The sequence below is a fragment of the Sebastes fasciatus genome, chromosome 3 (genome assembly GCF_043250625.1).
Source record: "Sebastes fasciatus isolate fSebFas1 chromosome 3, fSebFas1.pri, whole genome shotgun sequence".
NCBI lineage: Eukaryota > Metazoa > Chordata > Actinopteri > Perciformes > Sebastidae > Sebastes > Sebastes fasciatus.
The window spans coordinates 32,971,961-32,996,611 of NC_133797.1; the positions used below are offsets into that span (position 1 = coordinate 32,971,961).

Below are 24,651 nucleotides of genomic sequence, written 5' to 3' on the forward strand. Positions count from 1 at the left end.
CTCTCGTAAATATTTATTCATCATTTATCATTGAAAACTTAACCTTATATTGTATATTCAGCGTGTTCAGCTCATTAAAACACTCCCAAGGTTACACTAAGAATTAATTTAAATTAATTAATTGGAAGTGTATCCAATTAACACTTTTTTCTATTTACCATATGATTAGTACCAAATTACATATTTCAAGGAAAATTCTTGGATAAGACGTTTCAGTGCAGTTCAAGGTCAAAAATATAGTCATAATCTGCCCTGAGGTTATGTTTTGATTGTTTCAAGTCACCTATTCCTGTTTAGTGTTTCCTGTTTTATTTTGTTACTCTCCTCTCATTTCAGATCACTTCACTTCCTGCCTTTGTGTGTTTTCCCGCCAGTTTTGATTGTCCGCCCCGCCCTGATTAGTTTCACCTGTCCCTCGTTAGCCCTGCAGTCACCTGACCTCCTGCTCACCTGTTCCCACTTCCCCATCATCATCCACTCACTACATATACCAGCCCAGTTCCTTTGTTCTTTGTTGGTTAGGCTCCATTTTTGTTTGGACTTTTGTTTCCTGTGGCCTGTTTGCGTGTGCAGCCCAGTCACCAAAAAAAAGGGGTCTGGATGACACGTAATTAGCGAGGCATCTATCGCACAATAAGAATGCCGTTCTTGCTTTTAGCGTGTCATTTGTATGTGAGTGTAAACACATCAGCGTAAATATATACTACTGTCATAGCTAATGTTGTAGAATAAAAAGTGAGAAAGACACAAGACCAGAGATTTGTTTTGTAAGTTACTTTAGTGACGTTTGTGGCGTGTTTTCCGTACTGATGTTACGTTGTTTCTGTATAGTATAGTATTTTAAGCCCAACCATGACGTTTTTTCCTAAACATAACTAAGTGGTTTTGTTGCTAAACCTAACTGTGGACGTTACCTTAGTTTTGTTGCGTGGCGTACAAATAATAATAACTTTATTTATATAGCACTTATCTAAAACAAGTTACAAATTGCTTTACAAAGACATGAAAAGCAGCACAAATTAACAGGTAGTAATAAATAAAAATAGAGTTGATACAGTAAAAATGACAAGCAAGGTATGAAGTACTAAAACACAGTAAAAACAAGTAGAATAATTGCAGAAGAGTAATTGATTAAGAGAAAGCAATTCTGAAAAAGTGCGTTTTTAAAAGAGATTTGCAAGACAAAACATAGCTAGCCTGCCTAATCTCCTCCGGCAGGTCGTTCCAGAGTCGTGGGGCCGTGACTCAGAAGGCTCCGTCTCCTCTGGTTTTTAGCCTTGACCTAGGAATAACAAAGAGACTTCTGCCGGAGAATCACAGGCTGCATTCAGGCTCGTGAGGGGTTAGTAGGTCAGAGATATAATTAGGGGCCAACCACAACCGTGCTTTAAAAGTAATCATTAAAATTTTAAAATCAATTCTACAACGTATAGGTAACCAATGTAGAGATGCTAAAACTGGTGTTATGTGGACTCTTCTGTTCTATTTTGTGAGTAGTCTTGCTGCAGCATTTTCAACTAGTTGAAGTTTGGAGAGGTTGTGTTGGGTGAGACAGGAATGCGGTGAGTTACGGTAGTCTCAACGAGATGTAATGAAAGCTTGGATGACCTTTTCTAGATTCTTAGGAGATAAAAAAGATAAAATTTTTTAGATATTGACACGCAAATGACACGCAAAAAGCCTCAAATGCATCCTCATGACATGCGGAATGTCCTTGTAATGTCGTGTTATTCATACGCCTTCCCATGAGATCGGGTTGGCCTGTGACTCAAAACCTGTAAGCCATATCCATTAAATCATTGCATTGTTCCTGCTGCCTCCTCATCTTTTATCTGCGTTGGGTCCTTCCCCTGCTGCCTGCTCTCTTAACTGTGACAAATATTTCACTTTTTACCGTGTACCGCACAGTTCTACTTCACTACATTTGACAGCTGTAGTTACTAGATACCTTATAGATGACAAATTGGTGGTAAATAGGTGAATACCTTATAAAACTACCCAGTAGGTGTAAATTGGCTCTGCTGCAACATCAATGACTTTTGAGGTCATGAGGTCATGAGGTTTGATGCTATACACGCAGGCCTCCAGTGCGTCATATATTTGTGTGTGTGTGTGTGTGTGTGTGTGTGTGTGTGTGTGTGTGTGTGTGTACTGTCAATAGACATTAAAAGAGATTCAGAGATTATTCTTTTGATTTCCTCACATACTGTATATGGGCCTTTTATATATCATAATGCGTCATGTGGGTGTGTGTTGTGTTGCTTTGATGTTTGAGAGAAGGGGGAATAAATGGCAGCTGAGTCACAGAGAATAAACATAACAGCACATTTCATGCAGTCTCTTTTATTGTATGAAGAGGAGGAGGGGACCTATTTATTTACTTGTTCACTGCAAACACATCTCCATATTTACATAAGAGTTTGTCTAATGTTTTTTTTTTTGTTGTTAATTATCAGATCTTAAACATATTCTTAAAACAAGTGAGAAAGGTTTGTTTCAGGAGAGTATCTGTTCCAAATCAGTTTGATTGAAGTCTTTTTTTTTTTGTTCAGTGTCAGTATCTCATCTTTAAACAAAACCAGAAATTAAAAGTGCTCTATGCGACATTCTGAGCATTAATAGCAGCAAGCAACTATTTGCTACGTAAAGATATAGAGGAGTAATGTCTACCTGAGCAGAGAATGAAGTCCCTCTGTGTGTATTGTAATTGTAGCTTCTCCTCGGCTTTGTGTACAGCACATATACGGAACGGCCAGGCGTTAGTGAGTGTGAGCGTGCCCCACTCGCTAGCTCACGGCAATGAAGGTGGAAAGAGGAGAAGTCACATGTCATCATAGCATCATATCATTGGGGTACAACATGCGCGGTAAAATGTAGTCTGCACTCGCTGAAATTGCGCCAAGAGCAACACTTAACTGCAGCTCGAATTACACTGCGCATGCGTCATACCCCATATGGACCCCATCTCCTTCAATAAGACTTGGAGCACGGCCGCCGCTCTGCACTGTGCTCATACGGCGGTTATTGCTTGTAACGCCGACCCAATCGACGGCATCGTCACAGAAGCGTAGCGCCCACCTTCCGGTTCCCCCTCAGGTTAACGCCGTTAGCTCTGTCAACACTTTCACCGTTGTGTGCACTGTTAGCTCTGTTAGCTGCGAGCTGCTTCTCAGCCGTCGCCGTGTTGAGAGCCACGTGGAGGCAACACAAATGCTCTGAACTTCAGATTTACCGGTAAGCATCTTTTTAGAGCAATTTCAGAAATTGCCATACAGTATGCTCGGCAGTCAGTTAGTGCAGAGTGCAAAAAGCTAAAAGTAGTTGAGCTCAAATTTCATGCTTTGTAAAAAAGTATTACACTTAATAACTCAGATTTGCTTTTGTAATCTGAGTTATTTTACAAGGCTGTCTGCATAATATTACCGAGTGTTCAAAAGCCACTGACAGAGAGGGGTGAACTTGAGCTAATGTGTCTGAAGTGGTCAGAAAAAAGGACAAAGCAACAGCACTTTTCTCTGTAATCTATTGAAGATAATCTCATGAGACAATTTGCAACCCAACCTAAATCCTCCCTTTAGTCATGACTTGCTAAATTGATGAAGTGCATTGCAACACATTGAATTAAATTACGAACCCAAACCGACTGCCAAAACTCCCACAGTCTTTAGATTTCAGCACACACCTTGCTGCTCAGCCAGCCCTTTAGCTAATACATGGAGACACAGCATGGGGTGGCAATAAAAGGCCAATTATCATGAGATTCAAGATTGCAGATGTAAATTATTATCGACCTGAGTCATAGTTCAGTGTGTCACATATACAGTATGCACAGGGTGAGGCTGCCACGAGCCAGTGTGCTGTGGGTGCAAATTACGGTGCCACTTTAATTCATTGCATCGCTCAAGCCTCTTATCGTTATCCAGCCTTATTCAAACAAATCACCTTTATCTGGAGCTGAATATCTTCACTGTGTGTGCATGTGCTTGTGTGTGACCGCACAGGAAGAGTAAACTGACTCAGACATGACAAATCAAGCAGACTTTGCGATCCTTTAAAGGGGATGTAGCATGCATGTTTTCAGGTTCATATTTGTATTTCGGGTTTCTACTAGAACATGTTTACACGCTTTAATGTTAAAAAAAACACATTATTTTCCTCATACTTTCTGTCTGAATATACCTGTATTCAGCCTCTGTCTGAACTGCTCTGGTTTAGCGTCTGTCTCTTTAAGCACCCCTCCCGAAAAAGCCCCGTCTGCTCTGATTGGCCTGTGAGAAAAACATGGTGCACCTTTGTAAAGGCAGTTCTCAAGAGGCCTTTCTCAAACTACCCCCTACACCTTCTCTCTACCTACTTCCACTCTGCACGTTCGCATGCGGGGGAGTGGAAGTGGGTTATAAAACCCTCCCAACAGCGAGCCTGCATCGATGCCAACTTACTGGCTACATGCGTGAGTTTTGTGTTTGTCATGGAACACGCTCCGTACAAATGTACGTTCTGTGCAACTACCTGTACAAACATAAACTGTTCAAACTAAGACAGACATTTAATTTTGTCATACAGGAATTAATAACTTAGAAAACTGTCTAGAAAACAGTAGACGTGTTCATTTGATTGTAAAGTGTTGTATATTTACAAGAACTGCTGCAAAAACCAAGAAGCTCATAAACATCATAGATAGAATCAGAGTTAAAAAACGAAAAAGAAAAAAATGCCACCAAAGAAGCATAAGAGTAAGTTTTATTTCCAGTTTCTCTGTATATTGCATATTCCTTTTATTCTTAATACTGTGACCTTTGCACATCCCCTAAAATATATCTTTGCACATTCTTGCCAAGCTCTTTCATTTTAAACAAACACATTGTACATATTTTTTTAAAAGTAGGCCTATTTTTATATATATATATATTTTCATTGTATTTTTTCTATTCTATATTTTCTTTCTTGTTTATGCATCAAAACAACAAAGCAAATTCCTTGTATATGAAAAATCTGTAAGTAAAGATTCAGATTCAGATTTTTCTCCATAGGCTTAAGCCCTGTTTTATGTGGAGTGAATGTAATGAGTCTGCCACCTCACTGCCCACACACTTACTTATGTATATTATTAGTGCTGTGTACGACAGTTGCCGCTTGATACAAAACCATGGTTACATGACGTTACGACAGTTTCTGTTTCTGTCAGAGAGAGGGAAGTTTGTCACAAAGCTTGCCGCTATATTTATACCCTATATACCTGATGTGTGTGCCTTAGACTGCAAACAGAGTTCACTCCGTCGTGGAGTGGGAGTGGGGAGGGTCCGGTTTGAGAAAGGCCCGTGTTTTCTGATCTAGACAGCCCACAAAAAGCTGACTGGGTTGTCTTATTTCACAGTTTGTGGGTTGGTAGGCACTCCAGGTACCCAAATGTAGCACTTAAAAAGTGTTTTTTTCATAATATGTCCCCTTTAATTAATCCTCCTTTTCCTGTCCTCACATGCCGTCTGTTTTTTTTTCTGCGTGTTTGAAAGAGAAATTAATAAATACGTTACCCCGTGTGCATTTCTGCTACCGGCCCTGTGCAGTAAAATGTAATAAAACTCAGTACATATACAGAGGTGGCTTTCTGCTGCGTCCTACAATGACAGCCCTTCTCTGCTGAGTTATTGTCCACCATAAAAGCCACGAACAGGTGGGAGGCGTCTCTCCCTCCTGAGTCCTTTTACTTTCTTACTTTCGCACAGTACTGAAGTCTCAGCATATTCACTTACAATGTAGAAAAAAACTAATATACTGTAGATATGAGGGCTCAGTCATAAATGTCCTCTGGGTTCATGCTTGTCCCATCAAACTGCCTGCTGTTGCATTACTGTGGATACACCAGGATTCATGCACCTCAGACTCACATTGTTCCACTGAACTCAGGACTTGTTTTGTCATTATAAAGGAGATCAGCTTGCTAAATGACACTCTTTATGCTGTGCCGTACCGTAGGTGTGTTTTTGACGTTCAAATTATATCCAAACGGTGCCCTCTGCAGAGTATTTAGCAAAACTACAGCAGGACAATTTCAGTAAGTGTTGTTAGTTGTCTTTTCCTTCACAATCACTGCACACTGTGTCACACGGGTCTGCCAGCACATATTAAACGTGTGAGATACATCATTATGTCCCGGCCGGGCCTGAGATTATACTTCTGAATTGCTCTGCTCTTATCAACCTGCACACAGTTGGATGTCCTCAGGCAGGAACCTGTTTACTGTTTACGGATCAAAAATGACCAAGCGTTTGCACTTAAGGAACCTCAACTCCTGCAAAATCAGTATGCCCTTTTAAATCACTATTGAAAATGTAATGTGATTGTTTGCATATGCATATTTTAGAGCTGCAACGATTAAGCGATAAGTTGTCATAATTAATCAAAACACAGAAGAAACACATAATTAATCGTCAACTGTGGCACTTGATAATCGATTAATCTGTAAAAAAAACAAACAATAGTCAAGATTCCCTGTTCCCTGCTTCTTAAATGTGAATATTTTCTGGTTTCTTTACTCCTCTATGACAGTAGTTTGAATATCTTTTAGTTGTGGATAAAACAAGACATCTGAGGACGTCATCTTGGGCTTTGAGAAACATTGATCGTAATTTTTTCACAATTTCTGAAATTTATAGACCAAACTGATTGATTCATTGAGAAAATAATTGACGGATTAATCAACAATAATAATAATTGCTAGTTGCAGCCCTTGTGTATTTATGTGTGCATTTAGGTTAGTATATTTACTGTATCTATGTAATACATCTGTGTATAGATATTCTCACGTTGTATGTGTTTTTTTTCCTTTTTTCCTTGTAAAGCACATTGAAATCTCTGCTTTTGATGCAGTAAGTGCTATATAAATAAACTTTATTATCACCATTTATATGTAACTGCAAGAAAAATGTTCAAAGCTCCATATATAGTTAAATATAAATAGTTTAATGTACAGACTTTGACTTTACATAATGTTATTGGCACTGTAATGTATTGCAAATCTGGAAATAGCACTACAAAATAAATTGTAATCTTAGTTAAGCCTAAACAGTTAGACAGGTATGATACAAAACAATCCATTTAGTAGCTGTTATTAAATCCCACGGCGTCTGGTCGAACTGCATCGGCTGACGAACATCCTGTAATATGATGGAAAGCCCCAGAGCAAGCAGCTACTAAAGCACCTTAGGGTGACGTTGATTTGTCATTTTCTAAGGTCAAGAATAAACTTTGAAGGTAAACTTAAGGTAAAGTATTCACAAAATAGATACAAACTTAATAATAATAACAATAATAACATCTGTATTTTCACTGTCTCAGTCACATGTAAGATCAACAAACATCATATCCTGTCAAATTGTACAATTTTACTGCTGCACATGAAATAGGAACTGGGGAAATAGCCCTTCCTGTCCTGCTGTGTAACTCCAACTGATGCTACACTGATAAACTGAATAAAGTATAAACAGAGAGAGAGAGAGAGAGAGAGAGAGAGAGAGAGAGACAAACATGTCTAATGGCTCGGATGGATCGGGGTTGTGAAAGTGGAGTGTGAGTTCCATAAAGGAGATCTGGAGGCCGTCTCTGTAGTTGAGTCCACACTGGCCCGTTCCTACACGTAAAACACGCACAGAAACAAGCTGTTAAAGATCTCAGAATAATGTTTCCTGTGATACATAGTTCATATCATACCAATGGTTTTACTTTTAAACAAGCCTCCCTGTCTGGGTATCTAAAAACAGCACATTATCTTGGGTATTTCATAACCTAGTATCACTTCCATCACTACAAATACATCATCCCAAAAATACCCCGTTTTCTGACACTCCCAGTCTACATTCTCCGTCTCCAGCATGATCGTTATGTTGAAAGTTAAAAAATTGCTATTTCCTCTTGCTTTAATCTAAACCGTCACTTCTTCTTTCCCAATTTCGCCGGTTCAAGTCCCCGCCTGGACCAAGTACCAGTTTGCCTCTTGGGGTGAAGTGCCCTTGAGCAAGGCACCAAACCCCCAACTGCTCGGGGCGCCTTTCATGGGCAGCCCTCTCACTCTGACATCTCTCCATTAATGCGTGTGTATAGATCCTGTTTGTGCATCTGTGTATGTATTTCGGGCCTCTGTGTAATGTATAAACTAACAACAGAGAATACAAATTTAATTTCCCTTCGGGGATCAATAACATCTTTTTCTTCTTTCTTTTTTGATCTCTGTTTACTGAACTTTTGTTCAGAAAATCACAGAAAACTGTCTCTAATAAAACAAGGCATAATTGACAAAAATATACCCTCCAAAAGCTGTGATTCGTGATGGAATTACTGCTCTTTAAGCAGAAGGTACAGTAAGATATCACTGCTCAGACTGAGACACAGCTGATATTAAATATTCAGTTCAGCTGTTTCTTGATAGCTGGTTGGTCTTTCCATCAGCTGGCATTGACAGCATTATGTCCTCTATTCAGTAACAGTGCACAGACAGCCTTTAGTGTAATGAGAGCCCTTCATCCAGCTAATTAATGAAGGTGATTACAAGTAATGAGAGGCGGACCAGAACCCTGCGCTACAGCACTAACAAGGAATATGTGTGGGTTGACCGTGTGCTTGGTGATTGGCAGTGTGTGCGCACATGTGTGTGTCTGTGTGTGTTTGTTTACAGCAAAGGGATCAGGGATGTTTACAGTTGTTTGTCAAAGTGAATACAGGAGAAACATACCGCAGAGGCCGCAGAAATACCAGAAATACCAAAAGAAAGAAGCAGACTGATGTCAGAAAACATGCACACGATCAGCCTTATTTTGTGTCAAAATGAATTGTATTGCAAAGTTTAAGTTGCTTAAAAGTCTTGTCATATTCTATGTTTTTCTTATTGGCAACAAATCATTGAACAAAATAATCCTAACAAGTACTGTGTATCCAAACACTCTCCTGCTGCTGCAAATACTCAAAACACCAAATTCGTATTAATCCACTGCTGAAAATGTACTATTTGCGTCCTGTTTGCCAAGAGCTGCCGTGTCCAGCTGTTTAAGATTCACATCTTCAGTAGGAACCACTGGGCTTGGTGCCACAGACTGACAGTATGAAGAAGTCAAAGTAAAGAGAGATTTCATCTCCTAGATATCCTTTAACTCAAGTAATAGAGCATACAAAGTTAAAAGGAAGCTATTGCTTAATCATAGTTGATAAATCCCCCAAGAATTTTTATTAGCAATTGGAGATTCAGGTATTGATTAATAATTACCTGAGATGTGAAGCTTGGACGTCTGAGTGTAAGGTCTGCAAAACAAAGAAGAGAGCAAATATAGAGCAGAACTATTAGTTATAGTTTATTTATGATCATAAACTCACCAACAACATGGTCCTTAGAATGAACTTGAGTCCAGAACTGTGCTTCCTCCCTGAAACAGGTCAACACAGCAAAAAATTTTACCACAATACCAATTCCGCAATTGCAATAATGCATTTTATGTGCCACGTTATATGAAAATCAACTTGATAAGCCCAAATCGGAGCTGTGTAAAGGCAAGCCTATTATGTCAAATGGATGTTGTTATTGTTGGAGTGGGATCAATAAAGTGCAACTACTTTCCTCTGATGGCCATTATAGTACATTTTTAAACATATTCTGAGCAATTTTAAACTGCGTGTTTTATTGATAATCTTTCCTTTAAACAGTTTGTTATGTTGCCAACTTGAGAAACAATATTCGCAATTGTTGTCTGTCATAACTTTAAGAAGACAAAATGATTCAGAATAGACAAACGCAGTGATCTTGGTATTTAACACAAATGAGCACTAAAAAGACAATACCTTTTCTTCTTTTTCTCAGCTGCTGCTTTTACTTTAAAGAAGAGCGGAGAGACAACAAAGAGAGGAAATAATAAGTTTCACGAGGGAAAACAATCATGACAGTGTAAATGTGTCATGTGAGAAAGCAGAAATTCATGTGTGGGATACCTTTCCTGTGTGCCACAACAACCACGAGGGCCACTGAACAAAGGAACAACACCACGGCTGAGAAAGAGCCCAGTACGAGAGGCCAGTCCACATCGGACAGATCTGCTGACATCACATTGGCATTAGTGGGAGTGATATTTGTATTCATTGTCACTGGAGGTAGGTTACTTCCTGCCACTCACAATAGATAAAATATGAAATAATGACATGTACCTGTTGATGATGGAGGAGGAGTTCCTGAAAGATTAGAAAAGAAACAGTCACATTTTATGTCAAATTACTCTCTAATAAAACCACACACGTACAGTACAACCGTAAATCTGCACCATTGGTTACAGCCAAAGGGAGGCTGCGCTCAGAGTGGCTCCATTTCTCTCCCAGTAGGACATCATACTGGCACTGGTACAACGCCACTGGAGTGTCCTGGACAGGCACTGGGAAGGAGATCTGATGGTTGATCATGGTGGCGTGGTGAGTGGTAACAGGATGTTCATGATCAGCCAGGTAGAGGGAGAACATGGCGCCGGGGTACGCGGGAGACCCCGTGCAGAGCAAGTGCCACACGTCCGTCTCCTGCTGGAGGACAAGGGTGGGAACTGGCAACCCATCTGGCAACCAACAAAATCAGAGGAAACATTAGTGGAAGTGCTGCCATGTACTGTATATTTTATTGTATTGAAAGAAAATACATGATGTTACTAGATCAAAGGACTATGATGTTTCAACTAGAAGTGAAATTGTTAATTTATTAATTGCTATTAATCTGCAACAATTGTGATAATCAATTCATCTTTTAAGTAAAAAAAATTACTAGTTCCAGCTTCTTAAATGTGAATTTTTTTATTTTATTTTTTTTTGCAAATAAAATATGTCAGGTTCAGTAGTGGAATGTAACTATGTATATTTACTAAAGTACTGTACTTAAGTACAATTTTGAGGTTTTACTTTACTTGAATATTTCCATTTCATGCTACTTTCTACTTCTACTCCACTACATCAGGGAAATATTGTACTTTTAACTTCACTACATTTATCTGAAAACTACTTGTTACTTTGCAGATCAAGATTAATAATACAAAATATATTAACTAATCAATTATGATATATTATTATAGGTTAAGCTACCAAGCAGTATTTAAAATGAGCTCAACTTTTACTAGCTGCAACATTAAAGTGATGAACACATTAATGCATAAATGAACATAATCAAGTGATATATTACATATGATTCTGAAATGGGTACTGTTACTTTTGGTACTTTAAGTATATTTTTATAGTAATACTTTTGTACTTTTATTGAAGTAATATTTTGAATGCAGGACTTTTACTTGTAACAGAGTGTTTCTATACTTTAGTATTTCTACTTTTAGAAAAGATCTGAATACTTCTTCCCCCACTGGTCAGGTTGAACTTCGGGAAATAGTTATCTGGACATTTTCACTATTTTCTAACATTTTAAAAACAACTTTCACCTCCTTTGCAAATGTTAAATATTTGCATACAGTAATTAATTCAAATAATATTTTTCAGAATGCATCATAATGATAGTTATAACATCTAATTCATAAACGCAAAATGACAAAGGTGAGTCAGAAAAAAACATCCCAGAACAATAAAATAAGTGAAACATTTTGGAAAAATGCAAAGAAAAACTAGTTTGATTGAGTTGTACCAAATGACATCAAAAGAAAAACCCACTTAATGTAAAGCAGGTTTATAAACATTAGTAAAGATTTATAGGAAGTCAATGGAGCAACAAGGTAAATAACAGGGATGCTGAAAAAGTCATGTTGGACATCCTCACCTGAAATAGTGATTTGAACCGTGTTGCTGACGGTTGAATTAACCAATCCCGTTTCCTTGGTGATCTGGTAGAGACAGGTGTACTCGCCCTCCTCTCCCTTCCTCACTGGTCCCACGGAGAAGACTCCTGGCTGGGGTTCAGGGTTCGATACCTGACTGGCCGGAGGCTGGAGGATAACAGATGTCGGCCCTGTTCGCTCAGCGGCCCTCAGCAAAAGGAAGGTCACTGGGTTGTTGTTATGGCTGGACTGGGGCTGAGCCTGGGACAGGAGAGGGAGTGAGCAGCTGAAGGACAGCATGTCCCCAGGTTTTACCACACCGGTAGAGGGATTGACGGACAGGACTGGAGGAGGGAGAGAGGGCATGGAGCGAGTGGGGGCAGTATCTGGAAAAATAAAGAAAGGGAAAAGAAAATGAAACAACTATGTCTTTTATAGTTCAACTGGCACAAAAGTCATAAACTCTAGTAAACCCCATACAATAATGCTGACAACTTTGGTTTGCCACCGTTGCTAGCCAAACTTCCCTCTGTAACCGTCAACACTGGAAGCCAGTACGCATTGTGTTTGATGTGTGTGTGTGTGTGTGTGTGTATGTAGGTGTGTGGTTTCTAAATGAAGAGCAGGATGTTACCACCACTGCACACACCCACAGAGCGGATGACAATAAGAGACCACAGAGAGCACCTGCATGCAGCAATGTGTTTCGGGGGTTGGAGAGGAGCGGATGGGAGTGTTTATTATTTTATACCACATGTAGAATCACTACTGGGTTCACACAGAACAGACTGACTCTACAGACTCTGCTGTTCCACTTTTAATCAGAGGTGGAGCTATGGCCTGGAGCCAACTTCTCTCTGCTTTGTCCTCCAAGTAAAAGAAGTAAAAGAGAGAAAATGTTTTGTCCGTTAAAGTTTCCATCAAGAAACTGAGACTCAAATCAGATTTGTAATCAGTCTCAGGCAAGATTTCTATCAAGATATGGATTTTTTTAAAAACATAGACACACCTCTTGTGGACTCCAGCCACAAATAGGGACTGAACGCGCTGTAACGACCATCCTGGCCTTTGTACAGACAGCACAAGCGTTGGACTGAATCCTTCACCGTCACAGTGAACTGAACCTCCCGAGCACCAGACTGCGGCTCCTGAGAGTCAACCTCAAAGAACAAAGAGAAACACAAAGAGGAATAAAACACACAGGACACAACAGAAAACATACAGTACATCCTCAAAAAAAAAAGTACCCTTGTTGTGTCTCGGTACAACATGAACTGAAGCCCTCGCTGGCCCCCTGGGGCCCGGCAGACCAGAACCACTGAGCCCTCTGACCTCGAATGGACGTCTAGTTTAGGTATGGGAAGATTGGGAGGGGAAGTGGAGGCTGAAAGTCTTCCTAGACAGGAGAGAGAGAAAGGTATAAAGCACAGCAAGAATCACAGATTTTAAGGTGGTGCAACAGTGAAGTAAAAATCATCGCTGGGATTGCAACATGTGGTGACGCTCACTTTGTACCAAACCGGTGATTGCAGCTGATGATGAGAAAATGATGAACTCGAAATACAGATATTGCCGGTAACTTCTATATTTAGTAAATTTACAACAAATAGATTTATTTATGTTAATGATTATATATCTAATGGCAGTTTCACCATTATTTACTTCTTCTTTAACCCCAAAACATCATCAATAGATATTTCTAGTGGAAATATATTGTTGTTAGACAAAACAAAAGAAATAACGATGAGAATAATGTAGAAACATCTATGATACTTACCCCAGAGTTGTAGAGAAGTGAATATCAGAGTGTATATCCAAAGTGATTGTCCACCACTAACAACCTGCATCTTTGACACCAGAAGAAGATTGAATGGAGTAAGAAAGCACATACAAGCATGTAATGTACTGCTCTCTCTCTCTCTCTCTCTCTCTCTCTCTCTCTCTCTCTCGCTCTCTCTCTCTCTCTCTCTCTCTCTCTCTCTCTCTCTCTCTCTCTCTCTCTCTCTCTCTCTCTCTCTCGCTCTCTTTCTCTCGCTCTCTTTCTCTCTCTTTCTCTCTCTCTCTCTCTCTCTCTCTCTCTCTCTCTCTCTCTCTCTCTCTCTCTCTCTCTCTCTCTCTCTCTCTCTCTCTCTTCTCTGTTTTCTTAATACGTATTACATCCTCTTGAAAACAGAACGATTGGGGGAAGTTGAACCAGTAAACACACTTCCTTTTTTGGAGTCCACTGGTGTTGAGAATAAATAGCGGGCCCCAGTAACCCACATGTTAAAATATTTCTGTGTCAGCACATTAATGGGGACACAGCAAATATACAGAAGATGTCATCAGGATGTGGTGTGCTCGATAATCAGGAGTGGAATGTAACTAAGTACATTTACTCAAGTACTGTACTTGACTTGAGCATTTCCATTTCGGAGGAAGCCAATATTGTGCTTTTTACCACTACATTTATTTGACAACATTAGCTACTAGCTACTCTGCAGATTCATGTTATTAATACAACATGTAAATAAACTAATAAATCATGATGTACTTCAGGCCTATTCAATTACTTTTTTTGAAGGGCCAGATTTGAAAAACAGTGAAGGGCCAAGTGGCCGGACAATTACATTTCCTATGTCTGATCTGATCTAAATGAGAAAATAATACACCTTTTTAAACTTAGTAGGTTGTTGTTTTAATAAACATAATGTTGCTTTTAACATATTTTTTTTTCACTTTGACTCTCTTAAATTCCCTCTACTGAAACAGCCTCTTTAGCAGTATTTCTGTGCTTAAGACATAACTAATGAATGGGCTAATTAGCTTCTAATAAAAAGATGATCTTCTAATAATCAAATAATGTAAACAACCATAAACTTTATTACATTATTTAAATAAAAACACAATATTTTTCCGTAACAGCGGAGTGGTAACACTGATGAACGGGAATAAACTCTCTTTTTGGAAGAAATTATTATTTTTTAAATACTGTTTTCATATTTATAAATGATCAAAGGGCTGGATTGAGGTCGTTAAAGGGACGGATTCGGCCCACGGGCCACCAGTTGAATAGGCCTGATGTATTATTATTATCATTGATTAAGCAAGCCGACAGTGTATAAAGCAGATGAAATAAGCCCCACATTTACCTGCTGCAACATTAGTGAGAAAGATGTTAGCCTGTCACATAAGTGTATTCATTTCTTAAAATTAAAAACTCTTATATTATGCAAATCTAGAATTTAATTTTTTTGTGATACAGTATAATAAACCTGGGGGGAAATGAAGTGCAACGGTCTGATACTTTAAGCTTTAAACTGTTGTGAGTCAAGCAGACTGAGATGTTCAATAGAAGATTATTAAAGAAAAGGTGTCATGAAATATTATCATGATGAATTACGTCATTGCTTTTTGTTTCTTCACTGATCAAAACTACTTTTAGTTGTCGTTATGCAGTTGTTTTGTTACTTGTGGAAATAAAAACTAAATACTTTCATAGATTGAATGCGGAGTACAACATTTTGTTTTCAGGCCTGAAAACAAGTTTATTAGAGTCGACACAAAAGCCTGCTCTTTGTAATGCAAAAAGAAGTAGACTTCAAAGTGTGGGAAAAGTCTGAGGCAGCCACATCTGCTGATGATGGAAGAAAAAAGAGAAATTGGATAATAGAGACGGAGAATTGGGTCACTGATAGATGGAACAAGATGTTTATAAACTGTATCAACAACTCCAAACTCGAATCTATGAGAAGCAGAAGTAGTTTAGTTTGCACAACAGCAGACTACAACTCAAGCATAGAGGAGAATTAAAGAGCTCATTATAAATCTAATCCATCTCAAGGTGGTAAATATTCCTTAAAGAGGATAAGGGGACAGATTTAAATCACATTAGTCTGGGAACATTACTCTGGGAACTTCCACCAGCACTCGGCAAAATGAAGACTCATATTTCATAATCAATTCATCAAAAGGAGGATTGCTTCTACTAGTATTTTATTGATAGTGAAGCCAGTTATAGAGGAGTAGTAAATCAAATGATGAGTGCAGATTAGGTGCCCTGCCCATCACTTTTTCTTTAAGAGCCTCCTCTTATAAAGACTTATCAGGTGCAACAACATTTTAAACCCTTTAAAAACACGCCATCTGCATTTCTAAATTTATGCTTATTAAGGAAACTGGGTTTAACACATTTGCTTTAGAATCTCTTATAAGGATTCATATTTCGTGTGTCATTCTCACCAAATACAAACAAATATGTAGAGGGAAGTAAACATAAAGACGCATGTAAAATACAGAAGAGAAAAAGCTATGGTGAGATGGTGGAATATTTTTGAGGAAGACCAGTCATGTTATCATGTTAAGCTCTGTTCTTTAGAAATACCACCGCTGAGTCATTTTCTATGAACAAAAGTTCCCCGTTTTAACCAAGAAATTAGTTTATTTTCTTCATGTAGGCTATAGTTAGATCCAGAACCTAAATGATGTGACCAGTCTCTGAGTAAGATGATTCATCTGACTTCTAATGACCTTTTATAAAAAAAATTGCCCTGATGTCACTCCTAAAAATCCAAGGATTTTTTGCCAGAGGGCCATGTCCAAGACGGCTGCTGGCGACATCTTGAAGAATTGACTTTTGAACCAGAGCACCTCGAATCATGTACGAAGACACTTTTTTTGTGTAAGTCAACCACGAGATCCCATTTCTGACATTAAATTGACGTTATGACACAAAACTGACGAAAACTTAACTTTTGAACGGGAAGATGTTTTCAAGTGAAAATTGTCTATAAAAGACACTAGGCAATATTTGATAATTTTTTTCTGGTAGATCATGACATTACATTAGTAGAAGACGACCAGATCTGGGTAGATTCAGACCAGCTCTGTAGAAGATGACAACATCTGGGTAGAATCAGACCAGATCTGGGTAGAAGATGACCACATCTGGGTAGAATAGGACCAGATCTGGATAGAATAAGACCCAATCTGGGTAGAGTGGTACCAGATCTGGTAAGAATAAGACCATATCTGGGTAGAATAAGACCACATCTGGGTAGAATAAGACCACATCTGGGTAGAATCAGACCCAATTTGGGTAGAGTGGCACCAGATCTGGGAAGAATAAGACCATATCTGGGAAGAAAAGGACCATATCTGGGAAGAAAAGGACCACATCTGTGTAGAATAAGACCACATCTGGGTAGAATAAGACCACATCTGGGTAGAATAAGACCACATCTGTGTAGATTAATAACACATCTGGGTAGAATCAGACCAGAACTGGGAAGAATAATACCCTATCTGGATAGAATAAGACCACATCTAGGTAGAATAAGACCACATCTGGGTAGAATAAGACCAGAACTGGGTAGAATAAGTGTGTATCTAGATTACCGCTAATGAGTATATTACTGAGTGTCTTCTTTACCATGTGTTATCATCCACAATCAGGGACGGAGTCTTTGTCACACTATCAGAAATTACTTTGCACCTACATAGTGTTTTTTTTCAGTACAATAATGTTCTAGTCCTGAAAATCGGTTTCGAGTATGAACCTATTAATAGAAAAACTCTGGATTATATCCAAACCGGAAAAGTGTTGTGGTAATTTTCCTGTTACACAATTAATAATGGATCTCATCCAGACTGGCACGTTAGAAATATGTTTGTCCCTGTGAAGTGGAATGAGGTGTGTCTTATTTGTCTAGATTGTGATCTGCAGCAGGCTAAATGTTGTCCTAACACAAACTAAAACTAATAAAACTCTGCTAAGTCTGTCAGAATAGTCCAGAAATGTGACATTGTCCTGCCTATTCAGGGCTCTATGGCGTGTCTCTCGGCTCTGACACTAGTGAATCTGTTAATGCATCGTTTATCTCCACTCTCTTTTTCTCATTTAAGTTCAGTGTAGAAAACATTCAGGCAGCAGCTTCTCATTAGGCAGCACTGACCGTCACTTTAACCGCTTAAAATGGCAAACGTCGCCAGCGGCAGGTCACATCAACAGCACAGCTGTAGCCAGTAGACGATTTGAGGGGGAGTTCTATTGAGAGTGTTTTTGTTTCTGTTCAGACAACATTTACTGCAGGTTACAATTTAGACAGATGACACACCTCACTCCACTCCTCAGGTACGAGGAAATCTATAGTGTGCCAGATTGGACGAGATCCAATGTTAAAACAGGTTTTCAGGACGAGAACATTGTTGTGCTGAACCCACCATACACGTGTAAAGTGAAAATGTGACAAAAATTCCGTCGCTGATTGTGGATGACACGTGGTAAAGAAGACACTCACACTGTGAATGACACGATAATGCACCAGGTAAACGCTTTAAGCGTGTCATTTGCACGCCATGTAGTCTGTATAGAATGTAATGTATGTGCAATGTAAATGCATCCCCGTAATTATACTGCGCTCAGACCTAGTTACATACATTTTAACCGGGACACCTGTGTTCAAGACTGGTGTTTTGTTTTGTAAGTTAGGTTGGTGACGTGTTTTTAGTGAAGTTTGTCACATGTTTTCCGTACTGATGTTACGTTGTTTCCATACGTATTGTACTTAGTTTACGAACTTAATCTAAGGCCAACCAAGATGTTTTTCCTAAACCTAACGAAGTGGTTTTGTTGCATAAACCTATCCTCTGGTGGACAGGCTGGTCTATTTACCCAAATCTGGTCATCTTCTACTTATGTAATGCCATGATCTACCAAATAAATGATCAAATATAGTTTAAAAAGTAAAAATGTACTTTAGAAAGTGACTTTTATGGACAATTTTTATTGCAAAACATTTTTCCGTTCACCATGCAAAATAGGGAGAATTTTGTGTTTCCCCCCCCCCAGACAGTAGCACAGCGTCACCTCATAAATCAGTGATTTTACATCTGGTCCTTGTAATCCAGCAACTGCTGCTTTCTATCCCACTAACTTATTAACAGCATTCACCTTCCATCCTGGGTGTAAACATGTCTCTGATAAGATACTAAAATTAAAGTGTATTGAGAAATACAGCCATGTATGCACAAATAGCACAATGATTCAACCAGGACCTTTGTCATCATGTAAATCATGTAAACCAGAGAACCATGAAACTCAGTCATATGCAGCTGACGCCATGAAATCTGGTACAGATATCCACGGTGCCCTGATAATGAATCCTAATGACTTTGACCTTTCCTCTAGTGCCACCAACAGGTCAAAGTTTTCATTTATCCTGTGAAATATCTGAACTTTGGGTCTGACTTGAATTTCCTCTGGTGCCACCATGAGGTTCAAATTTGTGGTTTTTCAACAAACGTCTTTACAACTATTTGATGTATTATCATGACGTTTGGTACATTGATGTCCCCCTAAGGATTGATTGTATTGGTGATCCCCTGACTTTTACTCTGGTGTCACCAACAGGTCAAAAATTGTTTGTCCAAATCTTTGGCTCATGCAAAATTGCAAAAAAAAGAAGCCTACTCTGTGTTTATTTCTAATTATCTAATGTTAGCATGCTAACATGTTAAATAACAATTGTGAACATGGTAAACTTTTTTACCTAATGATAGCATACTGACATTAGCATTTCAGTCAAAGCCAAGGCTAGGGATGCATCGATACCGGATTGGATGTGGGCCGATACCGACTCAAATAGCAGGATCGGGTATCGGTGACAAATGGGGTCAATCTATTCAATTCAGTTCTATGTTTATATACCATATACATTATATACTGGGATTTTAATTCCTGTTTAAGTTTTGACCAATTTGTTACATTAAAAAGGTTCACACTTAAACTGTAATTCCTGTTAATTTTTAAGATTTTTACCAAGTTGCTGGTGTACGATTTACTATTTTAACAATAAATAACAATTCAGTAAATTCACATCTATGTATTTATTTGTTACATTTTGTTTTATAAAGTTAGAAAAGCAATGTTTAATGTCAAGCCTGATGTTGCCTTACACATAAAAGAATGATCCCAGTCACTTCCACACAGTGAGGCGTACAGCTTATTAATTAAACACTGGTATCGGATCGGTACTCGGTATCGGCCGATACCCAAAGACCAGGTATCGCTGTTGTTTATTTATTAAATCACTCTATTTCCCCATTCACAATATCTCTTATTAAAAGGCAGGAAAAGGGTATTCAATATAGGCTCTATACACCTACAAAATATACTATGAACTGTGCTTATCTTTGACCTGTTAAAATCTACTATTGCTTGGTACTTTTTCCTCATTTGCCCACCATAAAGAGAGAGCCGAAGGGACTGAAAAAGTTGGATCGCTGCATCCCTAGCCAAGGCTGTCCTCTCTTGTTTAGGCTATATCCTCTCAGTTTTTATTCACACACCACTTTTTTACACTTCACAGGCTATTTTCTTGTGATTTGCTTATTGTGCTATATGGTTTGTTGTAACAGCATGGCAAGGTATATATTTCATAATAACCTCTGCTTATATTTTACTCCCTTACTGTGACAAATTACTTGCCACATTGTTTTCTTTGGCAATTAGTTGTTACAAACACTTCAGTGAAGGTGAAAAACTAATGACAAACTGAATGGGAGGAGGTGACAGATAAGTGTTCTTCTGTACTTTACTGGTAATTGAAAACAATGCTGTGCTTCCGGGTTGTGATTATCTTGTCAATCACCATCATCACTCCTCCTCCTCCTCCTCCTTCTCCTCGCGTGCAGCAGCAGAAGCATCCACGAGCTCCTGTGTGTCACACGCGCACACAGCCCGAGCAGTTTGCAGACAGTGTGTGCACTGTGATAAAAACACCCCGAAAGAAGAAGAATAAAGCACTAAAATGATGGAGGAAGACTTTGTTCCTGAGCCGGACCGTCTGCTGACCTTTGTGAAGATCCTCAAAGAGGTGTTCGACGTGTGTGACGAAGACTCGGACGGCTTCATCCGGCCGGAACACTTCGTGCAGTTGGGTTCTCAGTTTGGACAAGCAGAACAGGTGAGAGCATGCAGCATGGGTCTCTTACTTTAAGGAATTGGACATTTCTGCTTCGTCTTGTCCCCCTGAACCAGGGTCAGCAACCTTTACTATCAAAAGAGCCATTTTAGTCAAAATAAAAAAAAAAAATTCTGTCTGGAGCTGCAAAACATTTGATCATTGTGATGAAGGTAACACAGTTTATAGTCTAAGTATATAGTATATAAGTCTAATGCAGTGAGGGCCAAAGTACAAATGTACGATGGAGTATTAGGGCCACATTGAGGGAAAAAATCTGAGATTTACAGATTAAAGTCATAATATTATGAGAATAAAGTCATAACTTTACGAGAAAAAAGAAAATAACTCGTAAAATTACTACTTTATAATATTGACTTTATTCTCATAATATTACAACTTTTTCTCATAAATTTATGACTTTATTCTCATAATATTACAACTTTTTTTCTCATAAACTCGTGACTTTATTCTCATAATATTACAACTTTTTTTTCTCATAAACTCGTGACTTTATTCTCATAATATTACAACTTTTTTTCTCATAAACTTGTGACTTTATTCTCATAATATTACAACTTTTTTTTCTCATAAACTCGTGACTTTATTCTCATAATATTACAACTTTTTTTCTCATAAACCTGTGACTTTATTCTTGTAATATTACAATTTTCTTTCTCATAAACTTGTGACTTTATTCTCATAATATTACAACTTTTTTTCTCATAAACTCGTGACTTTATTCTCATAATATTACAACTTTTTTTTCTCATAAAAATTTACTTTTTATTTCTTTATATTATGACTCTATTCTCGAAATCTCAGATTTATTAATTTTTTTCCTCAATGTGGCCCTAATACTCCGTTGTACTGTCATAGACCTACAACAATGATAAATACAAATGAAAATGTAAACAATAAACAGTTATTCATTTCCATGTTTATAAATCCACAAGGAGCCACTGGAGAGGAGCTAAAGAGCCTCATGTGGCTCCAGAGCTGCAGGTTGCTGACCCCTGCCCTAAACTATAGTTCACCCTCCACCTTTAGTGAAGTTAGGTGCTATCAACCGAATAATGCCAGAAAATTTGCGTTTTTTAAAATCTTTATTAAATTGAATAATTAAAAATAATAATAATTAGACTACAAAGCCACAACTTTAGGCTACTGTTTATTGCTTTTTGCAAATATATAATTAGGGGCTTTCACATTGCTATGTGATGAAGAAGCTATCATGAAGTTGCACTTTTATTTTGTGAAACACAAGAGAGTTGGAAGCTGGATCCTGTGATCTGATGCAGAGGAGGTTCCTCATGAAAGTTTTCCAGGTTGGGGCCAAAGTAGAAATTGTTTTTGTTCCTTAGCAATGCAGCTTGAACAGTGGAAATATGACAGTATGACAGTCCTGCAAAACAGCCTGATGTTCCTTTTAACGTTACCAGGGCTGGTTCTAGCCCTTTTGGTGCCCTATAGGTGATATTTGGATTTGGAGCCCCTCTCTGGCACCACTCTAAGGTTAGACTCCTAACCCTTGCCCCGTAAACCACAACACACATCAGACATCAAAATAGTTGTAAGACAACAAATTATGTTATTTATTTTCATAAATAACTGTATTTATTATAATATAAATATACAATTGGTCCTTGATATTGTTGGCTTAAAAGTGTTTAGTCAGTTTCACTATAATTTACATATTTATTAACAAATAAGTGCGGCCGGGCAGATGAAAAAGAGTGAAAAGGAGAGTTACAAGGGTGAAAAGTGTTTGTTTATTTATTTATTTATTTTTAGAGAGTGACCAGCGTCCCGCCAGAAGGTGAGGCCCTAGGCGACAGCCTATATGGCCTATGCTTTAAGCCGGCCCTCAACGTTACCTTTCTGACCTGAAAGTTTTGTGTGGAATAAGATGCTTGTTGAGCAGGAAAATGATTTTATCCTTCACTGGGCACACTGTCTAGTGGAAGTATGCTATTCACTTTTAACATTTTTTTCAAACTACAGAATATTAGAGACATTAGCCTACCATACAAGTGAAAACCATTATCCCTTATTTGACGAAATCCAGTAATAAAAGGAGATGAAGCCGACATTTAAACCAGAGGAGCAAGAAAATCATGAATATTGAGCACATTGAGATGTGAATGGTGCAAACTGGCCCAGCAGAAGGCTTTTACTCAGTAGCCTATAAAGAAAAGTGGAGTATGATAGTTTATCGGCAAAATATCGGTGTTTAGTTGTTGTTGTTTTTTTGTAAAGGTTTGTTTTATTGAAAAACAGACAGTGCTTAATTTACAGTGTGATTGCAATATGTTAGATATGGGAAGTTTTCCATTTGTGCATGAAAAATAATTTAAAGAAAGGAAGAGGGAAAAAATACACTTGTCTACAGATACATGTTAATGTACTTCAACATTCAAGTAAAATAGCAGTAATGATATCTTAAACAAACAAAAAAACAATACACATGTGTATATGCACATACAGAGTGAATACACCAGACATAAACAGCAGTAAATAGAGCAATAATAGATTCTATACATTTCAAAAGGTTAAGTTAGAGTTGTTCCAGGAAGAGTCATACGCTCATCTAATTTAAGAGAGGGTAGAATGTTGATAAAGTGACCCCAAATTTTCTGAAAGGTTGCAGGTTTCTTTTTTACATTTTATAATATCTTTTCTGGTATCGGTGTTGACCGATAAGTAACACAAAATTGCAGTATGGAAATGCCAAAGATATGTTTGAAATCATTTATAATGTAACACCGACATAGTTTGACCACCAGAGAGCACTGACACTGTCCCACTTAGTAGCCTACATATAAACAGTTCTTTAATAAAACACATTTAAAGGATCCCTAAAATGCATTTTTTGATCTTTAACTTGATTTATTACCTCAGTAAACATTGTAAACATGAGTTTATGGTCTCAATCACTAGTTTCAAGTCTTCTTCAATACAGCATGATGTTCATTTAGTAAATTATGGTCTCATTTAGAGTCAAATAGACCATAAAGCAGGGTATGCTTTAGAGCGTGGCTACCTTGTGATTGACAGGTCGCTACCGTGGCGCTGTCCGGTCTGGGAGTTGTCCGTGTTTTCGTCTCAAAACTTTAACCCTTTCACAGTGTGTTTTCTGTTCATTAAAGTTAATTATAACCTTTTTGGTCGCCTAAAAATGTCTTATTCAGCGTGCGGTTGTACTTAGCTCCACCCTCTCGTGCCACTTCTGGTTGCAACTCACCAACATAACGAAGGCCAGATACCTAGACGACCAAACTGCCAAACTCAAGGCTTCAAAACGCCAGTCCACAAACCAATGTCACTGTGGACGTCCCTCGTGTCTCACTGCATGTCAGGGTAATTGAACACTGGGCTTGATTGGCTCCCCAGTGTTGTGTTGCTCATCAGCAGAAACATTGCAGAGGCACTGATTAGCTCCTGAGGGAAGCTTTCCACTGACCTGGGAAATGAAGTGGATGCAATTTAGAACTCAAGCACCTACACGTTAGTAGAACCTCTACAATATAATGCAAAACATTTTGCTCTTCACAGTGCAGGGCATTGTATAACCTTTTATGTAAGGGATAATGTACAGCGAGCCGGTCATTGTTGTGAAAGAAACCCACGCATTGGGGTGGTCCTCGGGGAGGGGTCTCTCATTGCCCTGAAGGGGTTTCTTTCACAACAAGCTGTACATTATCCTGCTTATTACACATGTACTTACTGAAGAAATCAATAATTTGACACAAAAACAGTCCGCCAGAGTCCAACATCAGAAGTGCGCCCATAGCAACGGTCTGCTATACATAGCAACGGTCTGCTATAAAGAAATAGCAGACCGCAGAACGCAGAACGCTGTGATTGACCAATCAGAATTGAATATTCAACACAGCCATGTAATAATTATTGTTAATCATTGTTTAAAGGTGTAGTGT

General features: G+C 38.4%; 2 protein-coding genes across 7 annotated transcripts in view; one reads left to right on the forward strand and one right to left on the reverse strand.

Moving 5' to 3' along the window:
- Positions 1-6,871: 6,871 nt before the first annotated feature.
- LOC141764826 (uncharacterized) lies at positions 6,872-13,724 on the reverse strand. Of its 5 annotated transcripts, none has more exons than XM_074630443.1 (11): positions 13,549-13,724; positions 13,019-13,167; positions 12,781-12,919; positions 11,774-12,157; positions 10,296-10,577; positions 10,183-10,206; positions 9,970-10,071; positions 9,823-9,853; positions 9,361-9,410; positions 9,254-9,288; positions 6,872-7,627 (listed from the first exon to the last, which is right to left on the reverse strand). In XM_074630443.1, exons 1-11 carry the CDS (start codon positions 13,658-13,660, stop codon positions 7,529-7,531), a joined length of 1,407 nt encoding a protein of 468 aa, XP_074486544.1. In that variant the 5' UTR covers positions 13,661-13,724; the 3' UTR covers positions 6,872-7,528. The 5 variants fall into 5 exon arrangements, with proteins under 5 accessions (XP_074486544.1, XP_074486542.1, XP_074486541.1 ...); XM_074630441.1 differs by having other exon boundaries at positions 12,781-12,931; positions 13,549-13,715; XM_074630440.1 differs by having other exon boundaries at positions 9,970-10,074; positions 12,781-12,931; positions 13,549-13,715.
- Positions 13,725-20,526: 6,802 nt separating this feature from the next.
- Positions 20,527-24,651, forward strand: part of rab11fip4b (RAB11 family interacting protein 4 (class II) b) — a 66,756-nt gene continuing 62,631 nt past the window's right edge. For both annotated transcript variants that reach the window (XM_074630445.1, XM_074630446.1), the window contains exon 1: positions 20,527-20,716. In XM_074630445.1, the coding sequence (XP_074486546.1) occupies positions 20,561-20,716 (156 nt within the window). In that variant the 5' untranslated portion in view covers positions 20,527-20,560. The remainder of the gene's footprint in view (positions 20,717-24,651) is intronic.